The sequence below is a fragment of the Hyla sarda genome, chromosome 2, assembly GCF_029499605.1.
Source record: "Hyla sarda isolate aHylSar1 chromosome 2, aHylSar1.hap1, whole genome shotgun sequence".
In the NCBI taxonomy this organism is placed as follows: domain Eukaryota; kingdom Metazoa; phylum Chordata; class Amphibia; order Anura; family Hylidae; genus Hyla; species Hyla sarda.
Genome location: NC_079190.1, coordinates 63,445,135 through 63,463,200, shown reverse-complemented (window position 1 = coordinate 63,463,200; position 18,066 = coordinate 63,445,135). Strand labels below are relative to the sequence as shown.

At 44.6% G+C, this 18,066-nt stretch overlaps 1 protein-coding gene across 4 annotated transcripts in view; it reads left to right on the top strand.

Moving 5' to 3' along the window:
* The window catches only part of DCLK1 (doublecortin like kinase 1), a 408,196-nt gene that overhangs the window by 46,856 nt on the left and 343,274 nt on the right, over positions 1-18,066 (top strand). For all 4 annotated transcript variants that reach the window (XM_056561920.1, XM_056561919.1, XM_056561918.1 and 1 more), the window contains exon 2: positions 14,671-15,056. In XM_056561920.1, the coding sequence (XP_056417895.1) occupies positions 14,681-15,056 (376 nt within the window). In that variant the 5' untranslated portion in view covers positions 14,671-14,680. The remainder of the gene's footprint in view (positions 1-14,670; positions 15,057-18,066) is intronic.

Below are 18,066 nucleotides of genomic sequence, written 5' to 3'. Positions count from 1 at the left end.
ATGGGAGTCAAGAGAAACAGTACAGAACTGTATGTACGTACAGTTCCATCCGGTTTTCACCATACGGTTTTTTACATGGGAAGTTCTTTTCTTGGAATTACAATCAAACAAGTGAAACTTTATTCATAATGGAGTGAAACGTTAAAAACACAAATGTTTTATTATTCTTAAAAAAACAATTTAACCGGACATAATTTTTTAAACCGTATACGGATTAAAATTTGTACACATGTTTTGATACAGTTTAATTAGGTTTTGAGGAATCCGTTTTTTTATCAAAAGCCTGATACGAGAAATGTATTGCAAAAACGTGGTGTGAACCCAGCCTAAGGCTGCATTCACATTACGTTTGCAGCCTACAGGTGCTGGATCCGGCTGGGGGAGGGGAAAACCCATACGGGAGTGCCCGGTTTTCCCCTCCCCCAGATGGATCTGGCAGCTGTAGTCTGCAACCACACTGTGAATGCAGCCTAACACTGTGCTGTTTCCTGTAATTGCCATTATTAGCACGTTGCCGTTTTGTGGTTGGGGGTTTCAGGATAGATGGGATCCGCACCTATCAAATATTTATAGCATATCCTGTGTCCCAATGGGAATACCCTTGTTATCAGTGCAACATGTTGATGCCTTAGCCTTTACCAATGGTGAATGTCTTTGCCAAAAATTTGTCTTGAATTAACGTAATTGCTAAACCAGAGATTAAAGCAGTTTCCAATCATTTCTCTCAAAACTGCCTCCCTAACAGTTAGAGGTGCCCTACCAGTGAGACCATGCTCAATACTTATGAAGCACTGGTTTAGTCTGTATTAAAAGGCTGAGTAGGACACAAGGAAACTGAAAACCCTATACCAACAAGAAACCCCCGATGATCAGATGTTATCAGCAGGGGAGCTCCAGCTGGCCAGACATGTTTCCTACAGTGGCTGCTGCAGGGGGAAATATGGTATTTTATGCCTGTCAGTCAAACCAATGTATTACAGGGCAGGGTCAGGCTTCTTGCGGCACTTCTCTTTTTTGGGGGGGCTAATCAAGGACAGTATCAAATAAAAGACCCCTCTCTGTGACATCCCTGTGTCCTAATAGACTATTTGCAACCCTCATTTCTCCATTTTTTTTCCTGCTGAATTTTTACAGGTATTTTTTTTTATTGGGTAATGGACATCTGGCAGTCACATCAGCTGAATGGGACCCCATGAAGGTCCCAGTCAGTAAGGGCATTATTGGGTAAGTGTGTTAAAAGGACAGGGGCTCAAGCCCCCTTTTGAATCTATGGGGGAGATTTATCAAAACCTGTGCAGAGGAAGAGTGGTGCAGTTGCCCATAGCAACCAATCAGATTGCTTCTTTCATTTTCCACAGGCCTCTAAAGAGGCCTGTGGAAAATGAAAGAAGCAATCTGATTGGTTGCTATGGGCAACTGCACCACTTTTCCTCTGCACAGGTTTTGATAAATCTCCCCCTATGTGTGCACGTCCCTGCATATATAACTAAAGCAGTGTTTTCCAACCAGGGTGCCTTCGGCTGTCCAGGCATGCTGGGAGTTGTAGTTTTGCAACAGCTGAAGGCACCCTTGTTGTGAAACACTGAACTAAAGCATAAACCCATATAACCAAGTCTGAATAGGGGTCAGATAAGCAAAGCTGCTCTGCATATATTAAACGAACATCTATCTTTAAAGCCTGGTGTCCATAAGAGAGTGATAGATAGCAGACCGATAAAACTGCTCAATGGCACATATGCAGCGTGCACAGATGTTTGCACCAGTGAAGACAATGTCCATTCAGAGGGACTAGTGAAGAGGAATAGGGCATTGTTTACTAACAGATGGCTTAGAGGTCACAATGACAACGCACAAGCCTCTTGACCATAAAGAAAGTCTTTCCCGACTCAATTTAGGCGTGGAGGCGACACATTGTCACATCCTCAATGAAGAGACGCCACGAATGGACGCATAGTAATTACTCATATATAGAATTTCCACAACCCGCTATAAGAACAGTCGACTATTAGAAGATTTTTCTAAGGGATGATCACTTTCTACATCAACTACAATCAATTAAATACTTCAGCTATGAATAACCGTAATTATAATCTTGATAAAACATCAAGTGCACTAAAGCGCTCCCTGAATGTATTCGAAACTGCAAACATTTAAAGGGGTAACCCGGTGAAAAAATGTTATTCAAATCAACTGGTGCCAGAAAGATGAACAGATTTGTAAATTATTTCTATAAAAAAAATCTTAATCCTTCCAGTACTTATCATCTGCTGTGGACTACAGAGGAAGTTCTTTCCAGTCTGGCCACAGTGCTCTCTGCCATCCCCTCTGTCCGTGTCAGGAACTGTCCAGAGTAAAAGCAACAGTTCCTGACATGATAATTTACAAATCTGTTCATCTTTCTGGCACCAGTTGATTTGAATAACATTTTTCCACCAGGAGTACCCCTTTAAGGAAATGAATGAGACATTGGTACCTGGAAAACCAGCAGAACATAGGAGACCTGACAAACCTTCTAATTCCAAAGCTAATGCCACTATATGTTCTGATGTAGAGATTTTAGTTTTCTTAAATTGACGTCCATCCTATATAATTGTATAGAACAGTGGTCCCCAACCCAGTCCTCAAGGCCCACCAATATTTTGTTTTGGGGACTGGGGGGGGGGGGGGGGGTCAGAAAAATGTGAAGGAGCATGACTTCTAAATGGTCTGAGGGGAGTCGGAGCAGAAAAGCATGTTGCACCATAACCTATACTACTATATAGTGCAACATGCTGGGAGTTGTAGTTTTTTATTATATTCAGTGGGTGCAGTGTGTGGCCGTATTATATTTTGAGGGTACAGTGTGTGGCATTATTATATTCAGAGGGTACAGTGTGTTGTAGTATTATATTCAGAGGGTACAGCGTGTGGTATTATATTCAGAGGGTGCAGTGTGTGGCCGTATTATATTCAGAGGGTGCAGTGTGTGGCAGTATTATATTCAGAGGGTACAGTGTGTTGTAGTATTATATTCAGAGGGTACAGTGTGTGGTATTATATTCAGAGGGTGCAGTGTGTGGCCGTATTATATTCAGAGGGTGCAGTGTGTGGTAGTATTATATTTAGAGGGTGCAGTGTGTGGGCGTATTATATTCAGAGGGTGCAGTGTGTGGCAGTATTATATTCAGAGGGTGCAGTGTGTGGCAGTATTATATTCAGAGGGTGGAGTGTGTGGCAGTATTATATTCAGAGGGTGCAGTGTGTGGCCGTATTATATTCAGAGGGTGCAGTGTGTGGCCGTATTATATTCAGAGGGTGCAGTGTGTGGCCGTATTATATTCAGAGGGTGCAGTATGTGGCCGTATTATATTCAGAGGGTGCAGTGTGTGGCCGTATTATATTCAGAGGGTGCAGTGTGTGGCCGTATTATATTCAGAGGGTGCAATGTGTGGCCGTACTATATTCAGAGGGTGCAGTGTGTGGTGTATTATATTCAGAGGGTGCAGTGTGTGGCCGTATTATATTCAGAGGGTGCAGTATGTGGCTGTATTATATTCAGAGGGTGCAGTGTGTGGTGTATTATATTCAGAGAGTGCAGTGTGTGGCAGTATTGTATTCAGAGGGTGCAGTGTGTGGCAGTATTATATTCAGAGGGTGCAGTGTGTGGCCGTATTATATTCAGAGGGTGCAATGTGTGGCCGTATTATATTCAGAGGGTGCAGTGTGTGGCCGTATTATATTCAGAGGGTGCAGTATGTGGCCGTATTATATTCAGAGGGTGCAGTGTGTGGTGTATTATATTCAGAGGGTGCAGTGTGTGGCTGTATTGTATTCAGAGGGTGCAGTGTGTGGCCGTATTATATTCAGAGGGTGCAGTGTGTGGCCGTATTATATTCAGAGGGTGCAGTGTGTCGCCGTATTATATTCAGAGGGTGCAGTGTGTGGCCGTATTATATTCAGAGGGTGCAGTGTGTGGTGTATTATATTCAGAGGGTGCAGTGTGTGGCCGTATTATATTTAGAGGGTGCAGTATGTGGCCATATTATATTCAGAGGGTGCAGTATGTGGCCATATTATATTCAGAGGGTGCAGTGTGTGGCTGTATTGTATACAGAGGGTGCAGTGTGTGGCCGTATTATATTCAGAGGGTGCAGTGTGTGGCCGTATTATATTCAGAGTGTGCAGTGTGTGGCCGTATTATATTCAGAGGGTGCAGTGTGTGGCCGTATTATATTCAGAGGGTGCAGTGTGTATCCGTATTATATTCAGAGGGTACAGTGTGTGGCAGTATTATATTCAGAGTGTGCAGTGTGTCGCCGTATTATATTCAGAGGGTGCAGTGTGTGGCCGTATTATATTCAGAGGGTGCAGTGTGTATCCGTATTAAATTCAGAGGGTACAGTGTGTGGCAGTCCTCACTTGTTTATTTACTTAGGTTGTAAAACAGATAATTGTATTATTTTATCTACGCTATATATTGTACACTACAGTGACATTTAAAAAATGACATTTAAAAAAAACAAATGAAAGTATTACTTACAAGTGCTCTTTATAAGTCCATAGAAAATGCCTATGGGTGGTGCATATCAGTATGGGTGGGGTACTTAGGTATGGGTGTGGCATAACTTGTGGGGAGGAGCATAGGGGCCTCCTCAGTAGGTCTCGCAGGGGGCCCCCAAAATTTATTGTTACCCCACTGCTCCAGCTGTTGCAAAATACAACTCCCAACAGAAGGCTTTCCGGGCATGCTGGGAATTGTAGTTTTGCAACCTCCATCCCCCCACCCATTGTAGAAGAAACAATGATGGGGACATTTGATGGCTGTATACACGCAGCTCCATATAAACTCAGGAGGAAATATCTGCCACAAATAAAATTTTATGTCTGATTTTACATGCAGATTATAGCTGATCTCACTATATGCAAAATTAATAAGATCTGCTAAATCACAGTACCATAGGGTTGTCATTCTCTCGAATGGGGCCAAAGTGCAATACCAGACACAGTCTATAGACAAGAGTGGTGCTGTAATGCACTCATCTCCACTATAGCTACATGCTACTGAGGAAGGTTATGCATATTTTGAGGATGGTATTACTGGACTAGCCAGGCAGGCATAGCAGTGCACTTAGAGGGCTAAGGAACACTTCCGTTATTGAAAGAGCTTTATTGTTTGTTCAGTCATTACAAGTCATACAATAAATTACAATCACACAAAGCATGACAGTACGATACACAGCAAAGGTTCCCTAAGCTATACATAGCACAGCATGCTACTCTAACACTCCCCTCAATCCTGGAAGAAAAAAAGCACAAGAAATCGAGAAAACCAAACAATAAAATCTGTGATCGTGGTGGGGGTGTGGGCTATGGGGCGGGGCTGGGGGCATGGGGGAGTGGGTCACTGTGTGGGGGTAGGGAGAGGGTGGATCATAGGGCCGAAACTACTGGGCTATATCTTCAGGGGGACATCGGGGAAGGAGAGGAGTCTTCACTCTTCTTCTTCATCGACGGCCAGGCTGTCCAAGATGGAATAGGCTTTGTGCAGGCTCCTGATGAACCTGCGGCAGTTCCGGACGGACATGTTCTCCCTGTTGATCATGAGGCAGTTCCTGGCAAGCCACACTGCGTCCTTAAAACAGTTCATAAGGCGCAAGGCCTCCTGGATGGCCTCCACGTCGTGGGTCCCAGGGAAGAGACTGTAAAGCACCGAATGGTACGATAGGCAGTTCCTGGGTACAGAGTCTCTGAGTTCATGTTCCAGGGCATCCAACAGACCCTGTGCAAAGGGGCACTGCCAAAACATGTGCAAAGATGTTTCCTCCACAAAGGGGCACCGGGGGCAGTACCGGGTTCTGCACAGGTCGTGGGCATGCATGAATGACCTGAGAGACAGGCCTCCCTTAATGGCCATCCACAACAAGTCCTTATGTCCATTGGTAAGCAGCTTTGAGCCTCATTAGTCCATACAGTCTCTGCCGTGGCCGCCGGGAGCCCCGGAAACAGCTACAACAAGTCTTTAGCTCGGATGAGGTTGTAGATAGTCTTTGGCTTCCACAGGTTGGGTTTCAGTCCTTCCAGCTGGTGCTGCCTCACAAACCAGACAACATCCCCATAGAACCAGGGAGTGTTCCAGTTGTAGGTGATGGAGCTGTCCCACTTGTCCCAGCCCAGCTGTCTCCAGATGGGCATGAGAAACAAGCGAGACACGGACCTGCCCGCTGAGCCAGTCTTTTCAACAAGAGTTTGCTGTATGCTGACACATGCAAAGGAGGCCCTCAGCAGAGTGGGGATATCGGCACTCCCTTCCCACCCTTGTGGGGCTCCTTGTACATCACAGTCCTCTTGACTCTGTCCATTTTGCCCCAGATGAAGCAAAACACTGTCCGGGTGATGGCCTTGAAAACGGTGGCATGGGGAGGCCAGCCCTGTGTGGTGTACTGGAGCACAGGCAAAACTTCACTCCGCAGGACCAGTGTTTTGCCTGCCATAGAGAGCTTTCTGGAGCTCCATAGTCCAATCTTAGAGTTCATCTTTGCTAGTCAGTCTTGCCAAGACTTAAGGGCCGCTCCTTCCTTCCCGAACCAGACTCCCAAAATTTGGATGAAGTCTGGTTTAACAGTAAAGGGTAAGGGGTCGGAAGAAGCCAGGTGCCACTCCCCAAAGAGCATAGCTTCCGACTTCCCGCAGTTGACTTTTGCCCCCGAAGCTCTGCCCAAGTCCTCGCAGGTCTGGACGAGTGCAGTCACCGAACGCTGGTCAGCGCAAAAGATGGTCACATCGTCCATGTAGAGCAGGCACTTGACCTCGTAGCGATCTGGTCCTGGTGCGGTGATCCCTCTAATCTCTCCATTCTGTCGGATAGTCTCAGCGAAGAGCTCTATAAGGAACACCCCCAGTACACCAAACAGACGTATTTACTTGGGATCGACCAATATCGATTTTTTTAGGGCCGATACCGATAATCTGTGGAGGTTAAGGCCGATAGCCGATAACTTATACCGATATTCCGGTATAAGTTATTAAGTTAAGTTATCGGCTATTTACCCCTGACACCCCCACCCCCCCCCCCGGGGATGCCGCTGCAGATCATTGATTTAAAGCGTGAACTTTAAATCAATGAACTGCAGAGACCGCTGCCACCACCCACTTCTCTCCCCCTGCCTGTCCTGGGGTTGTCCTGGGGTCCTCGTGAGTCCCCCCCTCCCCCCCATCCTCTGCCCAGAGACCACCACCACCCGCTTCTCTCCCCCTGATGGTCCTTAGTCCAACCACCGCCGCTGCCCCATTGCCTCCCCCATTCCCCGTTTTATAATTACCTGTTCCTGGGGTCTGCGCTACTTCTGGCTCTGGTGGCGTCCTGCGCTGTCACTGTGTGCACTGACGGTGACATCACGTTGAGGACGTCACTGGTCATTGCGCAGAGCACAGCGTAACACAGGACGCCACAGGAGCCAGAAGTAGCGTGGACCCTGGGCCCGGGAACAGGTAATTATAAAACTGGGAATGGGGAGGCAATGGGGCAGCGGCGGTGCAGGTCTCTGGCCGGGGCAGTGCGGTGGGAGGGGGGTGCGTTGCGGTTGCGGTGCGGTGGTGGGGGGTGCGGTGCGGGGGGGGGACGGTGCGGTGCGGCGGGGCATTATCGGATTATCGTCAAGGTAATTGCCAATACCGATAACGTCCAAAATCGTGAATATCGGCCAATAATATCGGCCAAACCGATAATCGGTCGATCCCTTGTATTTACATTTACTATGTAAATGGAGCGACAAGAAAAATAAAAGACCCTAGTGATCGGTTTCACCCCTACTATTGGCCACTACCAGCAGGTTAATGTGGCTGAATTCAGTAAGTCATGCTGATGCGCTTCCATAATAAAATCAGCAATGCATGATATTGTAGTTTGTGAACAGTAGCTATGGATAAGATATATATGGCCTCCATTAAAGGGGTATTCCGGCTTTATACATCTTATCCCCTATCTAAAGAATAGGGATAAGATGTATGATGGCAGGGGTCCCGCTGCTGGGGACCCCCGCGATCTCGGTGCAGCCCCCGACATTCTGTGCCGGATGCTGCCTCTGAGATTTGGACGTGACATCATGGCCACGCCCCCTCCATTCATGTCTATGGGAGGGGGCGTGACACAGAATGCCGGGGGCTGCACCGAGATGACGGGGGTTTCTCACGGCGGGTCCCCTGCAATCATAAATCTTATCCCCTATGTTTTGGATAGGGGATAAGATGTATAAAGCCGGATTACCCCTTTAAGAAGTGTTAGTCATTTAAGAAGCATATGTATACAGTCATGGCCGTAAATGTTGGCACCCCTGAAATTTTTTTCTAGAAAATGAAGTATTTATTACAGAAAAGGTTTGCAGTAACACATATTTTGCTATACACATGTTTATTCACTTTGTGTGTATTGGAACTAAACCAAAAAAGGGAGGAATAAAATCAAATTGGACATAATGTCACACCAAACTCCAAAAATGTGCTGGACAAAATTATTGGCACCCTTTCAAAATTGTGGAAAAATAAGATTGTTTCAAGCATGTGATTTAAACTCACCTATATAAAAATCACACCTGAAAGCAGATAAAAAGAAGCGAAATTCACTTAGTCTTTGCATTGTGTGTCTGTATGTGCCACACTAAGCATGGACAACAGAAAGAAGAGAAGAAAACTGTATGAGGACTTGAGAACCAAAATAGTGGAAAAATTTCAACAATCTCAAGGTTACAAGTCCATCTCCAGAGATCTAGATTTGCCTTTGTCCACAGTGTGCTCCATTATCAAGAAGTTTGTAACCCCTTGGCACTGTAGCTAATCTCCCTGGGCGTGGATGGAAGACAAAAATGTATGAAAGGTGTCAACGCAAGATAGTCTGGATGGTGGATAAGCAGCCCCAAACAAGTTCCAAAGATATTCAAGGTGTCCTGCAGGCTCAGGGAGCATCAGTGTCAGCGCAAACTATCCGTCGACATTTAAATGAAATGAAACGCTATGGCAGGAGACCCAGGAGGACCCCACTGCTAACACAGAGACATAAATAATCAAGACTCCATTTTGTCAAAATGAACTTGAGTAAGCCAAAATCCTTCTGGGAAAACGTCTTGTGGACAAATGAGACCAAGATAAAGCTTTTTGGTAAAGTACATCATTCTACTGTTTACCGAAAATGGAATGAGGCCTACAAAGAAAAGAACACAGTACCTAGAGGGAAATATGGTGGAGGTTCAATGATGTTTTGGGGTTTTTTGCTTTTCTTGCACTAGGTGCCTTGAGTGTGTGCAAGGCATCATGAAATCTGAGGGGGTACCAAACCAGAGTCAGAAAGCTGGGTTTGCATCCGAGATCTTGGGTCTTCCAGCAGGACAATGACCCCAAACATACGTCAAAAAGCCCCAGAAATGGATGGCAACAAAGCGATGGAGAGTTCTGAGGTGGCCAGCAATGAGTCCAGATCTAAATCCCATTAAACACCTGTGGAGAGATCTTAAAATTGCTGTTGGGAAAAGGCACCTTCCAATAAGAGAGACCTGGAGCAGTTTGCAAGGGAAGAGTGGTCCAACATTCCGGCTGAGAGGTGTAAGAAGCCTATTGATCGTTATAGGAAGCCACTGATTTCAGTTATTTTTTCCAAAGGGTGTGCAACCAAATATTAAGTTAAGGGTGCCAATAATTTTGTCCAGCCCATTTTTGGAGTTTGGTGTGACATTGTGTCCAATTTGCTTTTTTTCCTCCCTTTTTTGGTTTAGATCCAATACACACAAAATGAATAAACATGTGTATAGCAAAGCATGTGTTACTGCAATCCTTTTCTATGAGAAATACTTCATTTTCTAGAAACATTTCAGGGGTGCCAACATTTACGGCCATGACTGTATATCTTGTTAAGAGAAAAGACTTTAGCTGCATGGCAAAGCCCCATCCTCTACAAGTTCACTGCAGAGTTTGTAAATGTGTATGGCATTGATCAGTGTAGACAGCAATAATACAGCCATACTATTCTGGGTGCAATAGAGTAAAGAGAGGGACCCCTCCCAGCGTCCCTTTATTTATACCAAACAGCAGAGAAACCACAAAAGTGCGTCATCTCCATAGCTTGGCAACTTTTAGACTTTGGTGAAAAAATCGTGTGTAAAGGGAGCATCTATTTATCATAGAATATTACCAGAGTAATGACGGCACATGTCTACTTAACATGAGATGGGCTTCCAAGGCTGTGTCTGCTATACTCACATTTTTGAACATGGCCCATTATTCGAGCTAAGCAATTCACAGCTAAAATGGGATTAACCCATAAAATGTGATTAACCCAGTCTCTGTCTTGCTACACAACAATTTTGATCTCTGTGGAGCCATCTTACTACCCTCAGGCCTGAGCCTCCAAATGCATCACCCTCAGGCACGGATGTAGGTGCACCTGAACCTTTATCTATTTTATACTTCAGGGCCTTAAAGGGGTACTCCAATGGAAAACATATTTTTTTTAAATCAACTGGTGCCAGAAAGTTAAACAGATTTGTAAGTGACTTCTATAAAAAAAATCTTTACCCTTCCAGTACTTTTTAGCAGCTGTATGCTACAGAGGAATTTCTTGTCTTTTTGAATTTCTTTTTTTTTGTCTTGTCCACAGTGCTTGTCTACTGACACCAGATGCCCGTATCAGGAACTGTCCAGAGCAGGAGAAAATCCCCATTGCTGACACGGACAGAGGTGTCAGCAGAGAGCACTGTGGACAAAACAAAAAATTAATTCAAAAAGTAAAGAATTTCCTCTGTACCATAAATCTGCTAAAAAGTACTGGAAGGGAATTTTTTTTTGAATAGAAGTCATTTACAAATCTGTTTAACTTTCTGTCACCAGTTGATTAAAATGAAGAAAAAAAAACGTTTTCCACCGGAGTACCCCTTCAAATAACCTAAACCACACTTCTTACTACTATTTTCCTACCTGTGCTTCTCTCTAATGGAAAAACCATTGCAGTATTGAATATAAGTACAGTCATATCAAACATGGAATGTCATGTCTACCCAAGAAGACATGATTTTAATAAAAATGCACTGTTTTCTGTATTGACAATTTACTAGCTTTCAGTAAATTATTTTAGGTACCCACAGAATTTGTGCTTTAAAGGGAAAGTTCCTATCTCAGACCATTTTGCAATGTTCATAGACAATGAATGGAGCAATGGCGCGCATATGCAGTGTACCCCATTTATTTCCAGGAACATTTCCCTCCCAATCTATGAATCAGAGGATAAGTGATAACATCCTGAGAATGAAATACTTGGCCACAGACAATGGTCATCCGGGCTGGTGACAATATACACTCATTATGGCAGCCTTCAGGGTGATGTGTTCTACCTAATAGTCTAAGACTTTGGAAGTTTAGTGATTCACAAGAATATAGTTATATGGAGATTTCATTAATTCTGTATACTCTGTATACTCTATATACTCGAGTATAAGCCGAGTTTTTCAGCATGATTTTTCGTGCTGAAAACGCCCCCCTTGGCTTATACTCGAGTGAACTCTCCGCCTGCGGACCTCCAGATATTGCAAAACTACAACTCCCAGCATGCCCGGACAGCCATCGGCTGGGAAGGAAGGGTGAGTTGGTCCGGGCCATCTATGCCGCAGGGACCGTCCGGTGGGGAGGGTTAGTCGTTCCTGGCTGTCCATCTTCACCGGGAGGCCGGCCGGCCCCAGACTAGTGACGTTGCCTTGACGACGATGCACAGGGACGTCCGTGCGCAGCTGATGATGACGAAGGCCGCAGTGGTCTTCAACCTGCGAACCTCCAGATGTTTCAAAACTACAACTCCCAGCATGCCTGGACAGCCGATGCTGTCCGGGCATGCTGGGAGTTGTAGTTTTGCAACATCTAGAGGTCCGCAAGTTGAAGACCACTGATGAAGGGATTGACAGACGGTGATGATGAAGGGGGGGGGGGTGATGACTAGGGGAATGATGACAGGGTGATGATGACAGGGTGATGATGATGGGGGTGTTAATGACGGGGGTCTGGATGATGAGAGGGGGGATGATGACATGGGGGGATGATGTATTTCCCACCCTAGGCTTATAGTCGAGTCAATAACTTTTCCTGCGTTTTTGAGGTGAAATTAGGGGCCTCGGCTTATATTTGGGTCAGCTTATACTTGAGTATATATGGTAGTATCGCAGATATAAACATGTCTTGCTTGACATGCCCAGATATATTGGTCGGGTTCATCCCATCTGCAGATAATGTACACAAATGGCACATAAATGATAAATAATTCATATACAGCAATGAATATTGCATCTATATATGTGCTGCCTTAGGCCCAAAATCACCTCATCAGAAAATCAGACTATAATGTATAACAAGCCGTTCTTATCTAGAAGCTTAGTTCAGCCTCCCAATAATACTGATTAGGTGGTACGTGTGTTGATATGTCATTGAATTGGATGCAAAAGTGGTGCAAGAAAGAACAATTTGGCCAAAACGGACAGACTGTGTGATGCCCAGTGCAGACCAGGAAAAGGGGTTGCACATGGTTGGATTGACTTATGGAACAGGAGGAACCTCTGGTGAGTTCTGGTTCTAAAACATATCTAAGGCCCATGTGTAAAAAGACTCTTGAGGGGAACCATAGACTAATCCTTTCTGGTTATATGTCTTGTAAGAAATAGTGCAATAAATGGTGACCATAAACCTGTTCTGTGTAGCTTATGGTTAGACATAAAAATTTACTCTGATGGGCCTAATATACCTCTGTAGTCATCATTCAATAAATGTCGTACTGAAATCCACAAAATTATGTGCAACCTTGTTACACTTAAAGGAGTAGTCCAGTGGTGACTCAGTGGTGAACAACTTATCCCCTATCTTAAGGATAGGGGATAAGTTGCAGATTGCGGGGGGGTCCGACTGCTGGGGCCCCCTGCGATCTCCTGTACGGAGCCCCGACAGCCCGCGGGAAGGGGGCATGTCGACCTCCGCACGAAGCGACTCTATGGCAGAGCCGAAGCGCTGCCTTCGGCAATCTCCGGCTCTGCCATTGAGATGTATTGAGGGGGCGTGTCGTCCACCGCTTCGTGCGGGGGTCGACACCCGTTATCTGGCCGGAGAGCCTGGCCCCCGTACAGAGAGATCGCAGGGGGCCCCAGCGGTCAGACCCCCGCGATCTCAAACTTATCCTCTATCCTTAGGATAGGGGATAAGTTTTTCACCACTGGACTACCCCTTTAAAGGGGTACTCTGCTGCTCAGTGTTTGGAACAAACTGTTACGAATTCTGTAGCCGGCACCCGGAGCTCGTGATGTTATAGCCCCTCCCCTCATGATGTCACGCCCTGCCCCCTCAATGCAAGTCTATGGGAGGTACTTCCTGTCATTTGCACAAATTCTTGCACAGCAACTGGGAATACACACGCTTGCGCAGCAGATTTCACTTTGGACGAAAATCTGCACTCATTATAAGTCTTCCCCAGCATAGTGTCCATTCCCTACCTCATACAGTAGTCCCTCAACATACGATGGTAATCCGTTCCAAATGAACCATTGTTTGTTGAAACCATCGTATGTTGAGGGATCCGTGCAATGTAAAGTATAGGAGGTAATACTCACCTGTCCCCGCCGCTCCGGACCTGTCACAGCTCGTCACCGCTGCCCTGGATGTCGCCCTCCATCGCTGTAGCTGCGTCCCCGGGTTGTCCCTGTCACTCCGGAACATCTCTGCTGCCCGGGATCCTCGCTCTCCGTCGCCGCCATCACGTCGCTACGCACGCCGCTCCTATTGGATGACGGGATGGCATGCGCGACGATGTGATGACGTTGAAGGAGAGTGCCGGCGTAGTAGGGGACTCCAAAGAGGACCTCCGGAGCCCCGAGGACAGGTGAATGATCGTTACCAGAGCACACGGGGCACCGTAAACGGCTATCCGGCAGCAGCTGAAGCAGTCTGCACTGCCGGATAGCCGTTTATGCGATGGCCCCGACATACAAAAGCATTGTATGTTGATGCTGCCTTCAACATGCGATGGCCTCTGAGAGGCCATCGTATCTTGAATTGATCGTATGTCGGGGCCATCGTAGGTCGGGGGGGTCACTGTATATAAATGATTGTTCGGTAATATCTTGTATAATAATGAGACAAACTTTCTTGCAGTCAGTTGTCTCAAACCGCGTCCGGGCTTAAATTTGTAAATAATTCAGTATTAAAAACCTATTTTTGTATAACATTGAGGCTTGTCAGTATTAAGCTCCCACACTTCATTGTTAACCGCCTATCATAGCCGCCTATCATTCTAATAGATCTCCATTTAATTGCTGGGGTGACAGGCTTTGTATGTCATCAGTAATAGTTGATATATTTGTTATTGCTTTTATAGTGCTTGTATTATTTTAATAGCCACCATAGAAGTATACTGTACGCTCATGTTCAATTACATTGCTTCTAAATGAGAATCAGAGCCTTTAATGGTTCTCGAACAAATATATATGAATGTAACAAAAGGCGGCTTAGTCATACAATGCTGCTAAAATAGTATTTCTGTTAATGAGAGATGGGGTTTTTCTTGCAGCCCACGTAAGGTGGTTTTGAACAATTATGTGACAATCACCGATATTTATATACGCAGAGGAGTTTCGAGTCCTTCAGTGAATAACGTTTTTTTTTTTTTTTTATCCTTTACAGACTCTCTACAATGTCCTTGGGGAGAGACATGGAGCTTGAACATTTTGATGAGCGTGATAAAGCGCAAAGGTACAGCAGAAGCTCTCGAGCCAATGGGCTACCAAGTCCGACCCATAGTGCCCACTGCAGTTTTTACCGAACCCGCACTCTGCAGGCCCTAAGTTCAGAAAAGAAGGCTAAGAAAGTCCGATTCTATCGTAACGGTGACCGATATTTTAAAGGGATTGTCTATGCCATTTCCCCTGATCGATTCCGATCTTTTGAGGCTCTCCTGGCTGATTTGACCAGAACTCTTTCTGATAATGTGAATCTACCCCAGGGAGTGAGAACTATCTACACAGCGGATGGAATCAGGAAGATCATTTCTCTGGATCAACTAACTGAAGGTAATGGGAATACATCTCCTACATTTTCTTTTTATATTAACTAAAACCAGATAGCGATACATATTCTTTTCTTATCTGTATTTATTTTTTTGTAGACTTTCTTATTATATTTTCTATATATTACTATGGAGGCAGCCATCTTGCATGACCTAAAACAGTATTTAGACAGATGCTTTACAACAGCCTAAGGGACCATAGGAACCAATGATCTGGAGCTGACTCATTGACTTATATGGGGGGAGGAGGGAATAGTAGGTCCTGTATATATATATATAAATATATATATATATATATATATATATATATATAGGTCCGTCTCCTGCCTATATGAATTTGTTACCTTTCATTTGCCTGTGATGATAAACAGAAAAACAGAAAATGTCAATTTATCTTTATTAGGCTTAGTAGCTAGAATAAAAATTGCAATATTTCTGCCATGATCTTTATTGACCACTTAGTTGGTAAGAGATTTTAAATTATGGGGGGACAGGGAAGGCCCTATTATTAGACATTGGTGGCAGATGACGGTAAGATCATGTCTGATGGGTAGTCACATCCTATAGTAAGGTCATATCCAAATTAATTGTCAAGTCCGGTAAAAAAAAATCATATTGAGTAGAAAGGTCATGTCCGGTAAGAGAATGGCAGAAGTGATGGTGGTTTTCAGGTAGCAGATATCGATGATGACATCAGAGAGGATAATGCCCATGTCCATATCCCTCCTCTTCCTGCTTTTTCTGCCATCTCTGGTTGTCTTCTCCTGGATGTCGGCTGGAATCTGGTCAGCATTTTGTTTAATCGCCATAGTTGGTAATTTCCAAAGTCTTGATGTCTCTGTGGACAGCAGTTTAATTTAAAGAGTACCTCTCATGATCTTGTTGTATTTTATAATCCTCCCAGTTCACTGCCCCCCATCATGATAACCCCCCCCGCCGCCTTTATTTTTTTTTGTATTATTTTTTAGTTTTCTACCTTGATATCGCTCTGTATTTTCTACTCAGTCTCAGACTGGGAAGGGGCGTTCCCCAGTAGGCGTGACATCATCTGAAGCCAAACAGGGGAGAACTTCCTCCCTCACTCTGCTACACACAGCCCAGAGCAGTTCAGTGTGAGATGAGCTATGATTGTCTAAGGTTGCACCCCCCCCCCCCCCTCAACACTCCAGACTGCATTTCCTGATTTTGGACTTCTGCAAGGCCAGCAGGAGTCTAAAGTCTGTGCAAGTGATAGGGGGGAAATGTGCTCTGGACAAGTAGGGAGACACCTAGTGGCAGCTTTTTTAAACCCAAATAGAACACAGACAACTTATTTTTTTTTAAACAAAGTACATTAGAAAGATTTTTTTATTTACCATAAGGAGTGCAATAGCAAAAAATAATTTTAATGAGAGTGCCCATTTAAGTGCAAGTCATCTATTGATTGGCCGAGCCAATGTCCACCCATATGGTGGCCAGGATGGTAATGGTATTTTGTGTGACTTTCATGACCTCCATTGGTAATTTATAACCATGTCCCTGTTCTTCAGAATGCTATAGTCAGTGGAATCTATAAGAAATTCAAAATGACTGACTACGGTATCCTTGTCTATTGAGTTAAGGAAAAATTAACGGGTTTAGAATAGCAAATTCTTCATAAATTTGGAGTGGTTAAGAGCCAGACAGCTGTAGATGGTCTTCAGATCATTGGAGAGTGGAACTTTTTTTTGGTCAGTAAAATCCTATAGTATTTTTTCCAGCAATGTATTTCTGGGAGTTCTGCAGAGTTTCAGCACTGACTCTTATTTCCTGGTTCCTACTATGAGGTTTCACAACTGGTATCATGCTTTCTATCTCTTCTGCAAAAGATAGGAAGAGTGGTACTGACTGCTCTCTGTCACATCTTTTAAAAGATTTATGAATGTGATTTGGACTTTTTTGGACTCCACCCCTAGAGATCTTATCCTCTATCCAAAGGATAGGGGATAAGATGTTTAATCGCAGGAGGGCCCGCCGCTGGGGACTCCTGCGATCTCCCTGCTGCACCCGACGTTTGTTTAGAGCGTAGGGTGCAGCGCCAGAGGTTCATGACGTCACAGGCACGGTCCGCTCGTGATGTCACAGCCATGCCCCCTCAATGCAAGACTTGCATTGAGGGGTGTGGCCATGACTGTCCGAGTGGGGCGTGACTGTGATGTCATGAGCCTCCACCCCACATCACCAGTCATACAGCACGGCGCGAAGTTCGCTCCGTGCATCAGATGTCTGGGGTGCTGCAGCCAAGATCGCGGGGGTCTTCAACCAAGGATAAGATGGCTAGGTGTGGAGTACCACTTTAAGCCCCCATCACCTGAATTAAATAAGACACAAAGGCCTTGGACAAGAATTAATTCAACAAATTACAGGCGGCCAAAGCATTTAAGAAATCTGGTCAATCCGGTGGAAGATCTAGAAGATCATCACAATCTCTGATCTTTCAAACACCTCCATCTGTTCTTAGACTATGGCTCTCACTCTTTATTACTACATATTCTAAACTTTGGCCATTACCATTTGACAGTTTTCCAGATTCTTGGCGTCAGTGGTTTTAGAATCAGTCACAATTGGAGGACTCCCTAAATGGTCTTTATTGTTGGTGTTGAATTGCCTAGGTTTGGAGTGGAGTATGAAGGGCACTTGTGGGCTAATGTTTCCTGTCTCTGTAAATGTCTTAAGCCTAAATCCCTTTTAGGAAAAGGAGTTTTCCCACTGCTCTGCTGTCCTTTTCAATGTAATCTACACACAGGAAATTATTATAGTAGTTACATTCTTGTACATAGGGGGCAGTATTATAGTAAGTTGTATTCTTGTACACAGGAACAGTATTATAGTAGTTATATCCTTGTATATAGGAACAGTATTATAGTAGTTATATCCTTGTGCATAGGAACAGTATTATAGTAGTTATATTCTTGTATATAGGAGCAGTATTATAGTAGTTATATTCTTGTACATAGGGGACAGTATTATAGTAGTAATTTTTTTGTACATAGAGG